Genomic DNA, 20,884 nt, shown 5'->3' with positions numbered 1-20,884 from the left:
ACTGCCAAGGGCCACATTCAAACCTTAACTAGGGAACTAAGATCCCACAAGCCACGTACCATGGCCAAAAGAAAATAAAATAAATTTTTTTAAAAAGAATTTTAAGCAAGAGCACTGATATTCACATTACCAAAAAGAGGTAATGGCATTGCTAGACATGAGTAGGAAAGGGACCTATTTATCCAGAACAACAACATAAATAATCATTCTTTCTCATGTTACATCAGATGTGTTGACAGAAGGCGCGTGACAGCTTGGGAAAGCTATGAATACTAGTGTTTTCCTGCAGGCATCTCATACACAAAGTCATAGGGACTGGGCAATAGAGATACCACTTCCGCACAGTTTTGAGCTAACTCAACTTAGCTAGATTCTGAGATATCATCTAAGCCTCAACTGCATTTATGCATTTCATTAAAAAGGCTGAGCACCAAAGAATTGATGCTTTTGAATTGTGGTGCTGGAGAAAAGACTTTTGAGAGTCCCTTGGACTGAAAGGAGATCAAACCAGTCAATTCTAAAGGAAATCAACCCTGAATATTCATTGGTAGGACTGTTGTTGAAGAAGAATCTCCAATACTTTGGCCACCTGATGCAAAGAGCCGATTCACTGGAAAAGATCTGACTCACTGGAAAAGATACTAATGCTGGGAAAGACTGAATGCAAAAGGAGAGAGTGTCAGAGGAAGAGAAGGTTAGAAAGCATCACTAACTCAATGGACAAGAATTTGAGCAAAGTCTGGGAGACAGCATTGGACAGAGGAGCCTGGCTTGCTACAGCCCATGTGATCACAAACAGTCACACATGACTTAGTGAATGAACAACAACAATGAACTTCATAAACAATTTTTTTTTTTAATGTTTAGCCAGGATGTTTATTTTCTTAATCTGAGACTCAGAGGTGGGACAATTATATAAAGTCAACCTTGGGCACAAACTTGAAGCAAAACCTGAGCTGAAATTCAGACAAGGATGGACTTTCTGCCCACCCTCACTTAACTCAAAAGCAAATATGCTTTACGGTCTCAAAGGTCCCTTAGAACCAGGTTTATTTCTAGACTGACCAACATAAACTCCTCATCTACACATGGTAACACTTAAATGATTACTGAATGGCTAACTAGTGATAAGTTTCAGAAGGGTTTAGTTAGAGCAATGGGTAACTCACACTGGTCTATAAAGGATGAACATATGAAGGTACACCATAACTTTTACCCTGAAAACTAACACTAAGCTGCCATACCACTTGCATGGCATATCTTCTGCTACCGCAGAGAGGAAATAGAGCCCTTAGATAGTGGGCTTTGAATGTTAAGTCAGACAGAACTGGGTTTGCATTCCAATTCCTCCTCTTTAAGTAGTGTGACCTTACCACCTATAAAATAGGATAACTTCTCCCTCACAGTATACAACACATGAGACAATGTGTATATAAAGCTCTCTGAACACAGGAAGAGCTCCATCAGTGCAACAGAAGGAGCTTATTTTTCCAAACTGCCTCCTAATTCTTGAACCAGTCCTCAGGGGGGCTATACAACTACAATAGTAACAACTGACAATTAATGAAAATTCCACGAAGAAAAGATTATTTAGTTCTCTCAAAATACAATCTGTGCATAAGAATTACTTCAAAGAAGTAATTAAAATTACTCGGAAGACCTTTAAGTTACTCAGAGCTAGACATAAGTCAACTATTAAAAGCGATACCTCTAATTATAACCAAAGCAAGTGGGCAGCCTGAGTACCACCAAAGGAATGTGTTCAGTCTGGTCAACACCCCTAATCCACAAGGCCCAACCCTGTTAAAGCTCTAGCTTCCTCTTTGCCTTCAAGTCCGTCATCAAACAGAGTAAAGCATCAAAATGGTGGTGACCTAAATGGGAAGGGAATCCCAGAAAGAAGATACATATACATTTATATACATATAGCTGATTCACTCTGCTGTACAGGAGAAACTAACACAGCATTAGAAAGCAACTATACTCCAATCACTCAGTCATTAAAAAATAAATTTTTTAAGAATCAAAATATAGTCTCTTATTAATAAGAAAAGGTTACATTTACAAAATCCTCTCCTCTGAACACAACCTAGAATTATTTTTCTTGTTAGGAAAAAGCAAATAAACAAAACACTGCTACATTTTAGGTCCTTTTGTCTATGCCTTTGGCATGATACTTCAATTACAAACAACATTGCAAGGTCTTGAAAAAATGTCAATTACACATCCCCAAAGGCAAAAAAAACAAGTTCACTCAATCCATGACATACCAACAGGATTCTTCTATCTCTGCAAAATAAAGCCAATTTTTAAGAAATATAAAGCCTCAAATCCTAAATATTTAATAATATGATACATAATTATTATAAGATTAGTGCATGTGTATGTGAGTGTTAGTAGCTCAGTTGTACCCGACTCTTTGCAACCCCATGGACTAAATAGCCTGCCAGGCTCCTCTGTCCATGGAATTCTCCAGGCAAGAAATACAGAAGTAGGTTGCCATTCCTTTCTCCAGGGGATCTTCCCAACCCAGGGATCAAACCTGGGTCTCGTGCATTACAAGCAGATTCTGTACCAACTGAGTCACCAGGGAAGCCCCCTATAAGATTAGAGGAACTATAAGAACTATAGTTCATTATCAGTGATTTACAGAATATAAGAATAAACAATATTTTTAGTTTAAATGTTTAAGAATTATGAAGATCAATGTACTCATTACTCAATAATCCTTACGCCAAATTCTGTACTCAAGAACATCTAGCATTTCATTAAATTTGAGGCAATATATATTTGCTTATAAATCTTTTAGGAAGTAACCATAATACTCAAAAGAACCGAAAAGGGAAGAAAAAAAAGTCTAGTTGAACCCATGCAAAACAGCCTTCAAACAATGTAGTAAATGCGTTTATTAAAGGCACAAATACTGGCCCCGGGTCTCCAACTGCAAAAAAAAACAAAAAACTACACAACAGATGTTCCACCTGCCAACTAGGCCTTCCACCCCAGTCTATAAGAGAGACATGATATTTAGGCCATGCCAAACACCAGAATATAACCAAGTATGAGCCAAAGTATGTAGTCCCAACTGCACTTCACTGAGCTGTGATCCCACCAAGCCTCTTCCTCTTCTAGTACATTTACTTTTGGTCATCCCAGAGAATCACATGGAGGACTGAAGATGGAAACTGGGCCCAGTGTTAGGCAATGTAAAACATTTATCAAAACTGTGATTTATCCTAACAGATACACAGACACAAAATGACCTTAGTTCAAGCTCATGTATTACATCATTGTTTCTAATATCAGAAAAGGCCAGGGGAGGGTGCACTCAGGTGTTACCAATAATTGGAAACAAGTCATGTAAATTAAGGAAAGTCCAAATAAGAGAATTATATGTGGCTATATATCCCATAGAGAAGCTCTTGGAATACTAATTCATAAGTAAAAAACAGCAAAGTACAGACAGTTGTATAGTATGTTCCCTTCTGTTAAGGAACGGCAGGGAGGGAGAAATATATATGTTCTTATTTGCTAAAAAATCAGGATACATAAGACACTAGAAACCCTAGGGAACTAGAAACTACTCAAGATAAGGGAAACTGAGGACAGCAGCAGTAGGGAGCTTTGTTGCCCACTCACACCTCTTGAATTTTGGACCACGTGGATGTTTTAACTGACTCAAAACATTTTTTTTTAATAATCGCTAATTTTTTTAAGCCTTCTATAAGCTTCTTTGTTGTTGTTTAATCATTAAGTTGTGGCTAACTCTGCGACTCCACGGACTATAGCGTGCCACGCTCCTCTGTCCAAGGGATTTTCCAGGCAAGAACCCCTCGAGGGGGCTGCCATTTCCTTCTCCAGGGGTTAGCCTCTTTACTCTTTTGTAAAAATTGCAGGAAAAGAGAATAATAATACCTACTTCATAGGGTTACCATGATGAGACGTGAGATCTTCCATGTAAAGTGATCCCCACAATCGCTAGCCTACTTTACAAACCGTTTACTGCATGGTTCAGTTCCCACGTGCCCTTTACTCCTTGGGCCTCCTATGGGGTTCCACACAAAGCAGTCTCTGAGCAACTGCTTGCAAAATAAATGGAGGAGTCCTTAGAGAAAATATGGCCACCAGCTAGCATGCTGCAAAGTTTTCTATTTCAGGGAGTCAGCATATTCATACTTACAGGGATGCTCCAGACCTGCATTCCATCACTGTAGCCAATCATAATCAGCAAAGGCGGCTCATTCCCTGTGCTATGAATTTCATGAAATTCCAGATTCCTTGATGTATCTGCATTAGAATTAAATAACAGAAGAGGAAATTTAAAAGACACAATGTCAATCAACAAAAATAACGACATTCCTTTAATGCTATTGGCATAACGATTGCTTCAATTATTTTTCAATAAAAGTTCAGAAGTTTGGGGACTTCCCTGGTGGTCCAGTGGTTAACAATCTGCCCTGCAATGCAGGAGACACGGGTTCAATCCCTGGTCAGGGACCTAAGATCCCACATGCTGCAGGGGCAACCAAGCCTGAGCACCACAACTACTGAGCCCAAGCACCACAAGTAGAGAGTCCGACGCAATGAAAGGCCCCACAGGATGCAATGAAGATCCCGGGTGCCACAACTATGATCTGACCCAACCAAATAAATATTTTCTTTAAAAATTCAGAAGTTTTGGAAAACATTTAAATGAAAGTGAACAAAAAGCTGAAATCACAAAACTAGTAGTTTTTTTGGTCGTTCCGCTGCTAAGTCGTTTCTGACTCTTTTGTGACCCCATGAACTATTGTGTAGCCAGCCAGGATCCTCTGTCTACAGGATTTTCCAGGCAGGAATACTGGAGTGGGCTGCCAATTCCTTCTCCAGGGGATCTTCCTGGATCAGAGACAGAACCAGCGTCTCCAGTATCGGCAGGAGGATTCTTTACCACTGAGCCACCAGGGAACAGTACCTATAATTAGCACAAGTAGGTTTTAAAAACCAAACTCTCTCAGGAGGGTACCAGTAGGAAGTATCATTCCATCACACATGAAGAGCAGACTACAGAACCTGACAGACTGACAGCAGTACCCAGGGGAAATGCCAGCGCCGGGTGAAGGACAGCGGAGCAGTGCCCGCAGAGGCAGACAATGTAAGCTGTGTGGGTTCACAAGTTGTATCTGGACACTCTGAGAAACAATGGGGAGAGGATAAGGTAGAGTAAGATGCAAGATGGGGAGGAGTGGGGGAACTTCCCTGGAGGTCCAGTGGTTAAGATTCTGTGTTCTCATGCAAGGGGCTAGGGTTGGATCTCCAGTCAGGGAACTAAGATCCCACCTGCCACATGGTAGGGCCAAAAAAAGATGGAGTAAAGGTCTCTGCAAAGAGCTAGAGGGCTTGTGTTAAGTTGGCACAAGAAGCACTATGCAAATATGATTACTCTTGTCATAAAATCATGCTACATTAAAAAAATATTTTTCTAATTAAGAAATTTTTTAAAATAAAAATCAAACTCTCACTAGATACCCAGGAAATACTAATACCAAGAATACAACCACCTATAAAGGCAAATCAAAGTAAAATATTTAGCAAAATTAACTAAATACAAATATGATGTGTAACCATCTAGAATTCTAGTATGTATAAATTTAGCAATGGAAGAAAAATTATGTTCCTTTCCTTACAGGGGATAGTAAATCCTGACACATCTGAACACACTGGACATACAGTTCACAATAAAAGAATTATGTGTACTTTTCTAATCAACTTTTCCAGTTCACACCAGTGAATATTAAGCATTTATCATCCTTACTGAACAGAACTATTACACCTCAAAAATCACTAATCAAGACTTTTCTTCTCAGATCACAACCTTATCTTCCAGCAAGTTTGCTTAACTATTTGCTTTGTGATTTGCTCTGACTTCATTAAGACCTCCAACCCACTGAAACCCTGCCTTCTCCCTACTCTTCAGGCCTCTCTCATATATTTACTCTCCTCCTGCCTTAACAGTCTTTGATCAGGCATCTCAGTAACTTCTGCCAGTCATCTACATTCTCTTATCCTTTGTGTGGGATCTTTGCATGGCACCCAACCAGCAAAACCTCAATCCTAGATGAACCCAACCAGTCCACTATCCTAGTATATTCCATGGCAACCAAGTACCCCCAGAGAAAATCACAAGAGACACAATTGTCACCACTATAAATTATCTCCACAAACCTCAACTGAGCCTTCAAAACTGCACAACAAATGTACTCAATTTTCTGAAACAACTTCTACAATTTCAATGACTTTCTTAAACTGTTCTCCAAGCCCTGACTCCACCCAATGTCTCCTTACTCAGCAGATAATGTGTCTCATATACCGCACAAGGAAATCTAGAAACTTCGTTGCCAAAAACCTACATGCATCTGTACCACTCACTCTCTTCTCATTCCACTCTATGACACACAATTCTATTTCCTTTTGTCTAAAGTAAATTACTCTGCGAGGGGGAAGGGGAGGGTGGGATGAATTAGGAGATTAGGACTCTTTGGGACCCCACAAACTATACATATACAGTCCATGGGATTCTCCAGGCCAGAATCCTGGAGTGGGTAGCCTTGCCCTTCTCCAGGAGATCGTCCCAACCCCGGGATGGAACCCAGGTCTCCTGCATTGCAAGCGGATCCTTTACCAGCTGAGCCACAAGTGAAGCCCATAAATACATTACCATGTGTAAAATGGCTAGTGGAACCTGAGTGTACCACAGGGAGCTCGGCTGGGTGCTCCATGATGACCTGGATGGGAGGGTTGGTGGAGAGGGGGGGATGTGGGCGGGAGGTCCAAGAGAGAGGGGACACATGTAGACATAGAGCTAATTCACTGTGTTATGCAACAGAAACTAACGCAACACTGCAAAGCAATTATACTCCAGTAATTTTTAAAGTGAGAAACCTCCAGTCTGACGAAGGAGACAGATGTGTAAGCTGATGATTCTGAAACAGCATGAAAAAGGCAACAATAAATGTAGGTGCTAGGGCAGAGATGACTAACGTCATGGAGAGATGATAAAGTTGGAGTACCCAGAGAGACTCCATAGAGCCTCAATGACCTAGGGTTTGAAGGATGAATAGAACTTTTCCAAACAAACAAAAATAAAGTAAATCACTCTGCTTTGGATCCTATTCTCTCTCACCTTCTCAGGGCTCTTTCTCTAACCCTTCCTTTCCTGTATCTCCCATTCCTTCCACGTACTGTATACTCCCAATGAGTATTTAAACATGCTAAAGTGCCTATCTTTTAAAATTTTTCAAATAAATCAATATCTGTGAATTTTAGATATAAATGACAAAGCTAAAATTAACAAAACACTAGAGGAACACTGTAGAAATGTATTTTCATGATTATGGTACAGGGAAAAAACTTCACAACAGGACACAAAAAAATTCCTAGTATAAAAAACTGGCAAATTCTACTACATTAAATTTATTACATTAAAATGGAGAATTTCTGTTTCTCATGAGCCACCCTGACCGGAAGAGTGAAAAGCCGAGGCAGAGCCTGGGAGAAGAGACAATTATAACCCCACAAGGATTTGTCTAATTTACATACATACATACATACATATAGTTGCTAAGTCATATACAAATTAAAAATCAATATGAAAAAGGTAGATCATTAGAAAAATAGGCAGGAGACATGAAAAACACTTCAAAAATAGGATATTCAAATCAATCATCAGTGAACACGAAAAGTGGCTCAACCTCATTTGTAATGAAGGAAGTGTTAATTAAAACCACAATGACAAAACCAAGAGTTGGCAGGATATGGAGTGAAGAGGCTGCTTATTTAGTGCTAGTAAATGTAAATCAGTATAACCACTTGGGAAAACAGACTACATATACTCAGGTTGAAGATCCCATGCCCTTTGACCAAGTAGTTCCACTCTAGGTATAAACTCATTAGAAGCCTCAGCACAGATACACCAAGAGACAAGAATGCTTACCACAATAGTACTGCATTCAAGTAATTACAGCTGGAATCAACCCAAAGTCCATCAAGAGGAGAATGGACAAGCACAGTGGTACACGGATACAATGTACAATACAACACTACTCAGCACAGGAAAAAAATGGCCTACTACCATATACCATGATATGGATGGACCTCACAGACATAATAAGCAAAAATCCAGACACAAAAGCCTACATACTGAACGATTCTCTTTATATGAAATTCAGAATCACTAGGCAATTAGGTAGCAACATTCTATCTTCTACCTTAGTTATGGCTCCACAGATTTACGATGTGTAAAAATTCAGTGATCCATACTTTTGTGCTATTTATCATGATATATTTGCACAATAAATAAGGTGGGTTTGTTTTTGTATTTTTGGCTGCTCCAGGCAGCATGTGAAAAATCTTAGTTTCCTGAATAGGGATCAAACCTACAACCCCTGCAAAGGAACCCTGGAATCTTAACCCACCAGGGACCACCAGGCAAGTCCCTAAATAAGGGTTTTTTTAAAATCATAAACCAGTAATATCCCTCTCCCTGTATTTGACTTCACTATTTCCTCTCTTTCCAGGAGCTGAACTCTTCGTTTATAACTGCATCTGCTTTTCATCTCTCATTCATCCCTGCCTGTTTCAGAACGTGTTTCTGCCCCAACTCTCCTCCCAGGTGACTTACTACGGTCATCAGTAACCTCCAAGTTGTTGAATCCAATATATGTTTTTAAGAACATCTTGTTAAGATTATTCAGCAGCTATAACCAATGCTAACCATATTCTCCGCTGGCTCATCCTTTTTTAACTTCTCTTGAAATATCAGAGTTACTCAAAGCAAATTCCTAAACTCCCTTTTCTTCTTACACTAACCCTCCCTAAGTGACCGCATTCCAACCATTGCTTCAGTTACTTTCTGCTAGTGACTTCCTCAGTATGGGTTTTGGATGTCTCAACAGAAGATCAAATTCCACTTAAAGATCAGGATTTCCTCCCCAAACATGATCTTCCAGGGTTTCCTATTTTGGGGAACAGCATGATTATCTATCCAGATAGCAAAATCAGGAACCGCCTTCTTCCTTCCCTCCAGCAATAAATCTATGAGCAAGCTTCCTAAATAGCTCTCTGCTTACACCACCACCACCTCTGTCTACAATATCTATTGCAAAAGCCTGAGTGACTTTTTGCCTCCACCACTGTCCACCAAACTCTGTATTAGAGTCAGAGCGATCTTTTAAAAATATACATATTGGGGAATTCCCTGGCAGTCCAGTACTTAGGATTCTGTACTCATTGCCATCAGCCCACAGTTTGATCCCTGGCTGGGGAACTAAAATCCCGTAAGTTAAGAGGCACAGCCGAAAAAAAAAAACAAAAAATGGCATACCTTCTCACTTCTATCCTCTACATTAGTGACTTCCCATCGCTCAAATATAAAGATCAAAATCTTGAACAGAGCTCAAAATCAGTAATTTTTTCTTCCTATTTTTTGGCTACAAGGCATAGCATGGGGGATCTTAGTTCCTCAACCAGATATCAAATCTGTGCCCCCTGCAGTGGAAGCACAATGTCTTAAGCTCTGGACCATCAGGGAAGTCCCAGTTATTTTTTATGCTGACTTTCCTTTGACAGGAATTCACTAGCATAAAATTAATAGCACATGATTCTATATCCAGCAAAATTCAGAATCATAAGCTTATTTAACCTAAGGGCATAATTAATTCTCTTTTGTTGTTTAGTCCCTCGGTCTTAAGCAAGTAATACAAAGAAATAAAGGAAAAAAATGCAATGGGAAAGACTAGAGATCTCAAGAAAATTAGAGATACCAAGGGAACATTTCTTGCAAAGATGGGCAAAGTAAAGGACTGAAACAGTATGGACCTAACAGAAGCAGCAGAGATTAAGAAGTGGTAAGAATATACAGAAGAACTTTTAAAAAAAGGTCTTAATGACCAGGATAACCACAATGGTGTGGTAACTCACCTAGAGCCAAACATCCTGGAGCGTGAAATCATTGGGCTTTAGGAAGCATTACTACAAACAAAGCTAGTGGAGGTGATGGAATTCCAGCTGAGTTATTTCAAATCCTAAAAGATGATGCTCTTAAAGTGTTGCACTCAATATGCCAGCAAATTTGGAAAACTCAGTAGGGGCCACAGGACTGGAAAAGGTCGGTTTCTTTCCAATCCCAAAGAAGGGCAATGCCAAAGAATATTCAAGCTACCCTACAATTTTACTCATTTCACATGCTATCAAGGTAATGCTGAAAATCCTTCAAACCAGGCTTCAACACTACATGAATCGAGAACTTCCAGATATACAAGCTGGATTTAGAATAGGCAGAGGAACCAGAGATCAAATTGTCAATATCCACAGGACCATAGAGAAAGAAATGGAACTCCAGGAAAAACATCTACTTCTCCTTCACTGACTACACTAAAGCCTCTTACTGTGTGGGTCACAACAAACTGGAAAATTCTTCATGAGACGGGAATACCAGACCACCTGACATACCTCCTGAGAAGGCTGTATGCAGGTCAAGAAGCAACAGTTAGAACCGGACATGCAATAATGGACTGGTTCAACCTTGGAAAAGGAGTACAACGAGGCTGTATATTGTCACCCTGCTTATTTAACTTATACGCAGAGTGCATCATGGGAAATGCAGAGCTGGATGAAACTCAAGCTGAAATCAAGAGAGCCGGGAGAAATATCAGTAACCTCAGATAGGCAGATGACACCACCCTAATGGCAGAAAGCAAAGAGGAGCTAAAGAGCCTCTTGAAGAACGTGAAAGAGTAGAGAGAAAATACGGGCTTAAAACTCAACATTCAAAAGATGATCATAGCATCCGGTTCCATCACTTCATGGCAAATAGATGCGGAAACAATGGAAACAGTGACAGACTATTTTCTTGGGCTTCGAATCGATGTGAACAGTGACTGCAGCATGAAATTAAAAGATGCTTGCTCCCTGGAAGGAAAGCTATGACAAACGTAGTGTATTAAAAAGCAGAGAAATTACTTTGCCGACAAAGGTCCATCTAGTCAAAGCTATGGTTTTTTCAGTAGTCATGTAGAGATGTGAGAGTTGGACCATAAAGAAGGCTGAGCACCAAAGAACTGTGGTGTTGGCAAAGACTTCTGAGAGTCTCCTGGACAGTAAGGAGATCAAACCAGTCAATCCTAAAGGAAATCAACCCTGAATATTCATTAGAAGGACTGATGTTGAAGCTGAAGCTCCAATACTCTGGCCATCTGATGCAAAGAGCCGACTCACTGGAAAAGACCCTGATGCTGGGAAAGACTGAGGGCAAGAGAAGAGGGTGACAGAGCATGAGATGGTTGGATGGCATCACCAACTCAATGGGCATGAGTTTGAGCAAACTCCAGGAGATAGTGAAGGACGGGGAAGCCTGGTGTGCTGCAGTCCATGGGATTGCAAAGAGTCGGACATGACTGAGTGACTGAACATCAACAGTCACTCAGTCGTGTCCGACTCTTTGTGACCCCATGGTCTGTAGCCTGCCAGCTTCCTCTGTCCAGGGAATTTCCTAGGCAAGAATACTAGAGTGGTCTACCATTTCCTTCTCCAGGGGATCTTCCCAACCCAGGGACTGTACCTGCATCTCCTGCACTACAGGCAGACTCTTTACCACTTAGCCACGGGGGAGGCCCAATTCTCTTTACATCTAACATTTAAATGTTCTTTTATAATATTCCATTGATTTATATATACATTATCTAATCTGATGCACAAAAATCCTGTTTTATACGTACAGCAGGAGCTGATTTCATTTTATCACTGACAAGAACAAGTTCGGGGAATCCCTGGTTGTATGGCGGCTACGACTCTGTGCTCTCACTGCTGAGGGCCCAGGTTCAATGTCTGGTCAGGGAACAAACATCCCACAAGCCATATGGTGTGGCCTAAAAGAAAAAAACTTAAAAAGAACAGGGGAGTTTCCCAACCCAGGGATCAAACCCAGGTTTCCCACATTGCGGGCAGATTCTTTACCAGCTGAGCCACCAGGGAAGCCCAAGAATACTAGAGGCAGTAGCCTATCCCTTAAGCAGAGGATCTTCCTGATCCAGGAATTGAACCAGGGCCTTCTGCATTGCAGGCAGATTCTTTACCAACTGAGCTATCAGGGAAGCCCCCCCACCCAAAAATAAAGAACAAGGTTGGTATAACTTACTCAAAGCTGAAGAGCAATCTCAGGACTCTTGATATTCAGTCATCTTTGTACCACAGCTACCACCTTGATCACAGGTTGTCACTTTTAGAAGGCCTCAAATGCCACATATAAAACACTGAGGTCATTATACAAAAATCTCCTTTATCTTACTTTAGGTTCTGCTTAGTCACTTGTGCTCTTTTTCTTTCTCTGGATGGTGGTAGAGCAGACTTCATTACTTTTAAGTGAAGCTCTTAATTTTGTAAAAACTTTAGGTTATTCTTCAGAACTACTACAGCTTTAAGTAATCCTTATTCTTTATGTCTTTTATCATACCATCATTGGTTATTCTAAAACTGCTCTTTACCTTTTTCACTGGTTTCTTTTTTCTCCCCTAAATATGGACTTTACAGTTTTTCCTATAGAGATATGTAGCATTTCCTCTGTGGTTTTAGATAACTACAACATTTTCCTTTGATTCACTCATCCTTCAACAACATGTCTATCTTCACTGAGAACACAGTTGTGGCTGCCAAGGAGAAGGGAGGTAGAGGAGAGAAGGATTGGGAGTTTGGCACTAGCAGATGTGCCAAATATATTATATATAATATTATATATAATATAAAATTATTATATATAGGATGGATAAACAACAAGGTTCTGCTGTATAGCACAGGGAACTATATTCGATATCCTGTGATAAACCATCATGGAAAAGAAGATGAAAAAGAATGTATAGATATGTATAACAATCACTTTGCTATACAGAAGATATTAACACAACTCTGTAAATCAACTATATTTCAATAAAATTTTTTTACAGTCTATCTTATTTGTTAACCTCACCTATTAGCACACTCAGTATACTCTCCCTCCTTGGAAAACTGTTTGTACTTGGGAGGAGGAGAGGCGGATCCTGGATTTTCTGCTCACCTCAAAAATCAAGGTGTAAAGTAAAATTAATTTTCCTCCCAAACCAGCTTCTTCTGTATTTCACATGCATGTTGATAGCAGCAATATCCTACCAATACCCAATCTAAAAACTGGAAATTCACTTTTAGTAGATGCTAATAGGTGAATGAGGGGCTTCCCAGGTGGCGCAACGATGAAGATTCTGCCTGCCAGTGCAGGAGACGCAGGTGGTGTGCATCCGATCCCTGGGTTGGGAAGATCCCCTGGAGGAGGGAATGGCACCCCACTCCAGAATTCTTGCCTAGAGAATCCCACGGACAAAAAAGCCTGGCGGGCTACAGTCCATGGGGTCGCAAAGAGTTGCACATGACTGAGTGACTGAGGGCACACACGTGCACACAACAGCTGAATGAGGATTAAGGCTGAAATTCTCATTTCAGCCAGAAGATCCCCTGTGCAAAGATTCCAAGGTATAAAAAGTTCTCTGCTTTTCGTGACTCTTGAAAGGCAAGTGAGGTTAAAGTATAGATACTGAAGCGTCGTAGTTAGATGGGAAATGATTAAGAGTTTGAGGCATTTGGGGATATCTAAGTGAAGATGTCTAGGAGGCCACTGAAATGGGGACCCAGGCACACTAGGGCAGCAGAGGCTCACAGCCCCTGCTCTCTCTGCAGCCTCACACGCTTCCTGCTCTATACCTCCTCCTTTTCTGATAACTGATCTTACCCTCCCCCCACATCAAGCACAAGGACAGGCTTCTCCTCACAACCAGCTGAGCCAGTGCTAGTACCATATCCTTGGCCACTGCAACTATTCCCATAACTGGAAGGTAATCCAGACTGAGCATGCTGGACTGCCCAAAGGACTCTTTTTTCCTCTTTGATCATAAAGTTATAAACAGAGAGCTTTGAGCAATCACTGCTCCAACCTCATTAGAGAAGTCAGAGAAGAGAAATAAGCGCCAGAGAGGAGCAGTGAGAAGTGAAAGACTCAAGGGATTAAGCCACTATGCTTCCCAGCCATGGGAGCAGGTTTAAAATGAATACCATATGGAAAATAGTACGGTGGTTTCTCAAAAAATTAAAAAGAACTTATAAGCCAACAAATCTACTTATGGGTATTACTCAAAAAGAAACTGAAAGCAGGGACTCAAAGAGGTATTTGCAAAAATAACTGCTAAAAGCAGCATTCTTTGTAAAGCCAAAGGGTGGAAGCAACCCAAATGATCACCTATGAAAAGATAAAATGATTAAAAAAAGAAAACAAAAAACAGAATATCACAGACTTAGAAAGGAAATTTAGACACATGTATGATATCACATGAGAAATACTGGGCTGGAAGAAGCACAAGCTGGAATCAAGATTGCCGGGAGAAACATCAATAACCTCAGATATGCAGATGACACCACCCTTATGGCAGAAAGTAAAGAGGAACTAAAAAGCCTCTTGATGAAAGTGAAAGAAGAGAGTGAAAAGTTGGCTTAAAGCTCAACATTAAGAAAACTAACATCATGGCATCTGGTCCCATCACTTCATGGGTAATAGATGGGGAAACAGTGGAAACAGTGTCAGACTTTATTTTTTGGAGCTCCAAAATCACTACAGATGGTGACTGCAGCCATGAAATTAAAAGACGCTTACTCCTTGGAAGGAAAGTTATGACCAACGTAGACAGCATATTAAAAAGCAGAGATATTGTTTTGCCAACAAAGGTCTGTCTAATCAAGGCTATGGTTTTTCCAGTGGTCATGTATGAATGTGAGAGTTGGACTGTGAGGAAAGCTGAACACTGAAGAATTGATGCTTTTGAACTGTGGTGTTGGAGAAGACTCTTGAGAGTCCCTCGGACTGCAAGGAGATCCAACCAGTCCATTCTAAAGGAGATCAGTCCTGGGTGTTCATTGGAAGGATTGATGCTAAAGCTGAAACTCCAGTACTTTGGCCACCTCATGTAAAGAGCTGACTCATTGGAAAAGACCCTGATGCTGGGAGGAATTGGGGTCAGGAGGAGAAGGGGACGACAGAGGATTAGATGGCTGATGGCATCACCGACTTGATGGACATGAGTCTGAGTAAACTCTGGAAGCTGGTGACGAACAGGGAGGCCTGGCGTGCTGTGATTTATGGGGTCACAAAGAGTCGGACACGACTGAGCAACTGAACTGAACTGATGATATCACTGAATGATGCTGCTTATGAGGTGGCTTAAGTATCTCCAATTCAGAGACAAAGTAGAATGGTGGTTGCCTGGAGTTAGTGAGAAGGAGAGAATGTAGAGTCGTTGTGTAATGGGTATAGTTTCAGTTTTACAAGATAAAAACAGCTCTGGAGATTGGTTGTGTAACAATGTGAATGTATTTACAACTACAGATCAGTACACTCAAAAATGGTTAAGAAAGTAAATTTTATGTTAAGCACATTTTACCACAATTAAAACCTTTTTTGCCCTTAAACTGATCACATGCAACTAAAAAAAAAAAATCTGTTGAACAGAAAAATTGATATCTAAGTATCAATTAGATACTTAAAACTTGATATTAGAACTGACCAACTCAGGATAGTAAGAATTACCCCCGCAAAGGCTAGAAAGTTGGCAGTTCTTATACTGGAGCAAACCAGCTGATTAAACCTGATGTGTTTTGCGACTCACACTACATGCTCACCTTTAGAGAATGTGACAGAAAATGTCAGGATATTAACCTGCTTTGGCTACTTCTTTTATCTTTTTCAGTACAGTGAGTGCCTCAAGAAAAACAATCTTGGGTATAAACGAGACTCCCTGAAAGCAGAAACAAAACAATAACCATGACACAAAGGGCCTTAATCCTCCTCCTATTAAACTCCAACAGTCGCAGTCTCTACTGGACACCAAACCAGATTAGGAACGGAGATAGCTAAAAGGATTCAGGAAAAGAGAATCCCAATAACCCAGATTCCTCAGAAGTATCTCTCCTATAAGCTGTTACCTACTCCACCCCCAACTCTGATAAGCCTGTAATCAGACGGGCTGCAACCCTGTGGCAGGGGCCAAATGGCACCCTTTAATAATTTCATGATGAAAAGCAGAGTTCTCAGGCCTGCTGGAACAAACAGAAAGGAATCAGCAGAGCACAGTTCAATTTGAAGACTGCAGGTTTTAAATCAACAGCTAATAGAGTTTCATTAATATTATAAAATAACTTAAATCTATGGACAGGTAAAAGACTTCTAAATTGTTTTGCCAGAAAAAACTCCAAGTCTAGCAAAGAGAAGCCTAAATACCTAATACAATCTCTGGGTATCCAACTGCTCTACAAAGAAACAGGCTGCTGAGCTACTACGGCGGCGGCCAGAAGCAGCCTCTCCACTGTCTCCCTTACGATGTCATGACAGACAAAAGGCAATGATCAAAGAATCACATCCCAGCTGCGGAAGACAAAACCAGGGAAGGGCAGGATGGCTGATCAAGAATCTCTAATGTAATGGAAAAGTGGCAGAGCTAGTGGTAAAGAACCTGCCTGCCAAACGCCAGAGACGCAAGAACCCACGTTCAAACTGTGGGTCGGGAAGATCCCTGGAAGAGAGCATGGCAACCCACTCCAGTATTCTTGCCTGGAGAAGCCCATGGACAGAGGAGCCTGGAGGGCTCCAGTACAAATAGTCCGCAAGAGTCGGAATAACTGAAGCAACTTAGCATGCACACACGGCCTTTTTCAGAGAGATGCTGCACTTTCAGCCAGGGAATCCTACTTTTTCTTTCCCATGCCAAATTTTCTTTCAATCATAAATATCTCAAAAGGTCTGCCATACAAGCACCTAAATAAAACATTCCTAAAGAAAGAACACAAATAAGAGGCAAATCCAAGAAATGCTGTAAGAGACTGGGGAAGTTAAGGAGGATCCAATATCTTGGTAATATTTACTATGGCTTTAAAACACACACATACCTGTGTGCACATGCACACACAGCCCGAGGGCCAGAGATGGTAAAAAGAGTATCCATAAAAATCCAGGACAAAATGTCATACACTATCAATATGATATAGAAAGGAGAGACCAAAGGATATGGGAGTGTGCTGAAGTATTTAACATGAAGATGTATAAATTTAAAAGTTTAATAAATCAACTAAGATACAGGATATTCTTAAGGACAACCATTATAAGTTCAACAGAACAGAAAGTCCCAAATAAGTGGCATCCATTTACATTTCCAGATGCAAATGCATTGCACTTCAATAATGCAAAGGCTTTATAAAGCATTATTACTCCAGCAATTCTTATTTGCTGTTAAAAAAAAAAAAACACTTTCCTAAAGATTATTTTGATGACATTTTTAAAGTTAATTTTGTGAAAAAAAATTTTTTTTTTGACCATGCCGTGAGACTTGTAAGATTTTAGTTCCCTGACCCGGGATTGAACCTGGGCCCCAGGCAGTGAGAGTGCAGAGCCCTAACCTCTAGACTACCAGGAATGTCCCAATTATGTGATTTTTTTTTTAAGTCATATTACTGCTGACATAAACCTTCTAAAGATCAATTACTTTTAACATTCTGCATATGCTTTATAATTTTTTGCTATTGTCTAATATTTTCAAGACCATGACCACAGTTCCTTTCTTATTAAATCAAGAAAGTCCTCTAATACATTGATATCCACAAAGCAAATACACTTGCAGAAGAGAAAAGAGTCTGAATTCATGAGGAAATGGTGACAGGAAACAAAAGATGACAAACAAGTAAGTAGTTCTTAATAAAGAAGAGAAAGAAGAAAAGGAAGAATACACTGGCAACAAGGAAATTTGACAGTCGTGAAGAGAAAGGAAATTTTGAATATAAAAAGCTTTCAGAGAGAAATACTGTAGGAAAAGGTTATGTATCATAAATAACCACCTATACAAACGAATGTGTTACTCTGCATGGACGGCATAACAAGTTGCCATGTAAACAAACCACCTGACAGAGAATCCAAATTCAAAAGAAACCGATTTGTGGAAGTGACAGCCTCCCGCGTTCTGGACAGTAGTTTTTAAAGGAAAATGCGGAATCTTAAATGTCCCAGAGGAGACAAAGACTCAAGAGTAAGGTACCCATCAATGTCCAACTAAGAAATGAAAACAAGTCAGTGTATTCATAACAGGGAACTTAATACAGACAACTGGTTCCACAGATGGTGGCCTACTGAATTAGCAACAGCAGGAAGCCAATACCACCCCTAAGCTAGGAAGACAGGGAGGAAAGCAGGGTGCTGGGGTCACCCCCAGAAAGGCAAGTGGAGCTGCCCAGGGGAAGAGAGAAGCACGGAGGAAATGCAGCTGCCAAAAGAGAGGGAGAGGGAATAATACTCTCCCTTGCTCCCATCCTCCCTTCCAATCTCCTACCAGTGCCTCCCAAACTCAGCCAGAAGACGACAGACAAGGAGCAGCCCTTTGTAAGAGGGAGCAGGAAGGAGCAATGACGTGGAAGGAAGGTGTCTGAGAACAAACAGGCCCTGGACTGGCATAAGTTCTGCTCAGGAATATGTTTTTAAAAAATAATTTCCCTTTTATTTACTTATTTGGCTACACCAAGCCTGGGCTTCCCTCATAGCTCAGTTGGTAAAAAATCTGCCTGCCAACGCAGGAGGCCCAGGTTCAATTCCTGGGTCGGGAAGATGCCCTGGAGAAGGAAATGGCAACCCACTCTAGTATTCTTGCTGGGAGAATTCCATGGACAGAAGAGCCTGGTGAACTACAGTCCATGGGGTCTCAAGAGTCGGACACGACTTAGCAACTAAACCAAACTAGCACCACCACCAAGCCTTGCTTGCAGCATGCAGCCTCCTCAGCTGGGACCCTCGAACTCTTAGTTGCAGCATGTGGTATCTAGTTCACCAACCAAGGATTGAATCCGAGCCCCCTGCACTGGGAGCACAGAGTCTTAGCCACTGGACCACCAGGGAAGTCCAGAAAAATATTTCAAAGTCTAAAAAGTTCAACACTAATTTTTATTGTGCTGTTATAAATCCCATACAACTGACCAAACTTGAATTAGAAAAACTTTTTCTCTAAGAAATTGTTATCTTACTTGGACTTAAAGTTTAAGGCTAGGCACTACATGTACAGGGACTCTAGGCACTACATGTACAGTGACTCTAAGACTTACGATATTAATTCTAATCAAGTTTCTATAGTTGAAAATAAATGTTTTTTGAAAACTTAAAAACTCATTTTAAGAGAAAGTAACCTGACAAAAGGTAAGGGTTCTCTTTTTGGAATCAGGTCAACCTCAAACATTTAATTCATATGCCCCCCACCAAAAGTTAAAAGCATACCATTTAAATCTGCATTTTCAAATCTGACCCAGACTATTTTCTCCTTTTCTTCTGTTAGAGGTGTTCCACTGTAAGCCTGTATAGTAAACAGAAATATTTGAATGAAAATGTTTTATAGCACGAATACTAGTGATGTTCAAAACAAAGAGTAATTGAACCCCTCCAACCTCACCAATCCTACATCTTGAGAACTGGCACATTTTGTAATACTTTTATTTTCAAAGAAAGCTATCTAGGAGTCTGATAATCTTGGTCGGAAAAGGGTTTTTAGCCTAAGAACTGCAGAAACCTAAAATACAATGATCAGAGTCTATTGGAAGTGTCACTATAATTCAAAGACACTCAAAAAACTAATCTCCTTTACTGGTCAACAAATAAAGCTGAAGAAATAAACCAAACCACCACATATATTGATTTAGTTTCCAAGTGTTTAGGATCAAGCAATTATACTCTACCTAAAATTGTCAAGATCATTACTTTCCACTAACTACCAGTTCCAGGTGGAGGGTGCTGGCCAGAGTTGGGAATGGAAAAAACACATTACTTTTTCAGTCTCTTTTACCTCTAGACCCAACCTATAAGCTTTCTTGCAAGCCCATAAGGGTCACGAAGATAAGCATAAACTGCTATGAAGTTACTGGGAGAGAATCAACAGTATCCACCAGCATTCTTTTTACAGTGAACCATTTTTAAAGTTTTTATTGAATTTGTTACAATATTGTTTCTGTTTTATCTTTTGGTTTTTTGGTTGTGAGGTTATGTGCAATCTTACCTCCCTGACCAGGGATTGAAACTGCGCCGCCTGCACTGGAAGGTGAAGTCCTAACCACTGGAGCGCCAGGGAAGTCTCCCATCAGTATTCAAAGGGAGTCATCTCTCCACAAAGTAAATGCTTTTATTTAAAAGTATCTAGATTTTCTAGGTTGTATATACTTGCAAGCACTGAGGATGTCAACAGAAAGCTGCAACATTTTCAGTTATAAAGTGATACTCAGTTCACAGAAGTTATTTAACATAACCTGTATCAAAAGTTTACAAAAACTACTATCCAATATATGTGTTATACATGACTTGCTTTAAATTTCCATGTCACCTTACAGCCTTTTTCTGTACTACACAATGTTAATGGCCACTAAAGATATTACTAAAAGACAGGATCATTTTAATAGTAGGTTTATCAAACAAAAAGAAAATGTTATCTTACACATTCATGTGATTTCAATTGTCTTTGTTTAAAAAAAAAAAACAACCTGAGATATGTATGGTACAATTATACTTAGAGAAAAGGAAAATCTGTACTAGAACCAACTAATTCATCTACTTTATCTTCAACCATCTCATCCTCATCTTCTTCCTCTTCTTCCTCTGTCTTGCTCTCTTATCCTTGAAAACTCTTGGAAATTCCCTGCGTGTCCAGTGGTTGAGAAACCACCTTCCAATGCGGGAGAGGCGGGTTCAATCCCTGGTTGGGAAACTAAGATTTCACATGCTGCAGGAGCAACTAAGCCTCAGTGCAGCCAAAAATAAAAAATC

General features: G+C 40.3%; 1 protein-coding gene across 42 annotated transcripts in view; it reads right to left on the bottom strand.

Moving 5' to 3' along the window:
• Positions 1 to 20,884, bottom strand: part of BCAS3 (BCAS3 microtubule associated cell migration factor) — a 591,361-nt gene that overhangs the window by 557,092 nt on the left and 13,385 nt on the right. For 36 of the 42 annotated variants that reach the window (XM_086360515.1, XM_086360531.1, XM_086360537.1 and 33 more), the window contains exons 4-5: positions 19,352 to 19,427; positions 4,181 to 4,287 (exon numbers count right to left, since the gene is read on the bottom strand). In XM_086360515.1, the coding sequence (XP_086216641.1) occupies positions 4,181 to 4,287; positions 19,352 to 19,427 (183 nt within the window). The remainder of the gene's footprint in view (positions 1 to 4,180; positions 4,288 to 19,351; positions 19,428 to 20,884) is intronic. The other 6 variants (XM_086360539.1, XM_086360547.1, XM_086360544.1 and 3 more) reach the window with 1 other exon arrangement.

Source organism: Bos grunniens, chromosome 19, assembly GCF_055505025.1.
Source record: "Bos grunniens cultivar Pamir isolate PY7600 chromosome 19, Bosgru_T2T1.0, whole genome shotgun sequence".
Lineage (NCBI taxonomy): Eukaryota > Metazoa > Chordata > Mammalia > Artiodactyla > Bovidae > Bos > Bos grunniens.
The sequence above is the reverse complement of the archived record's forward strand: the minus strand, read 5'-3'. Positions and strand labels throughout refer to the sequence as shown.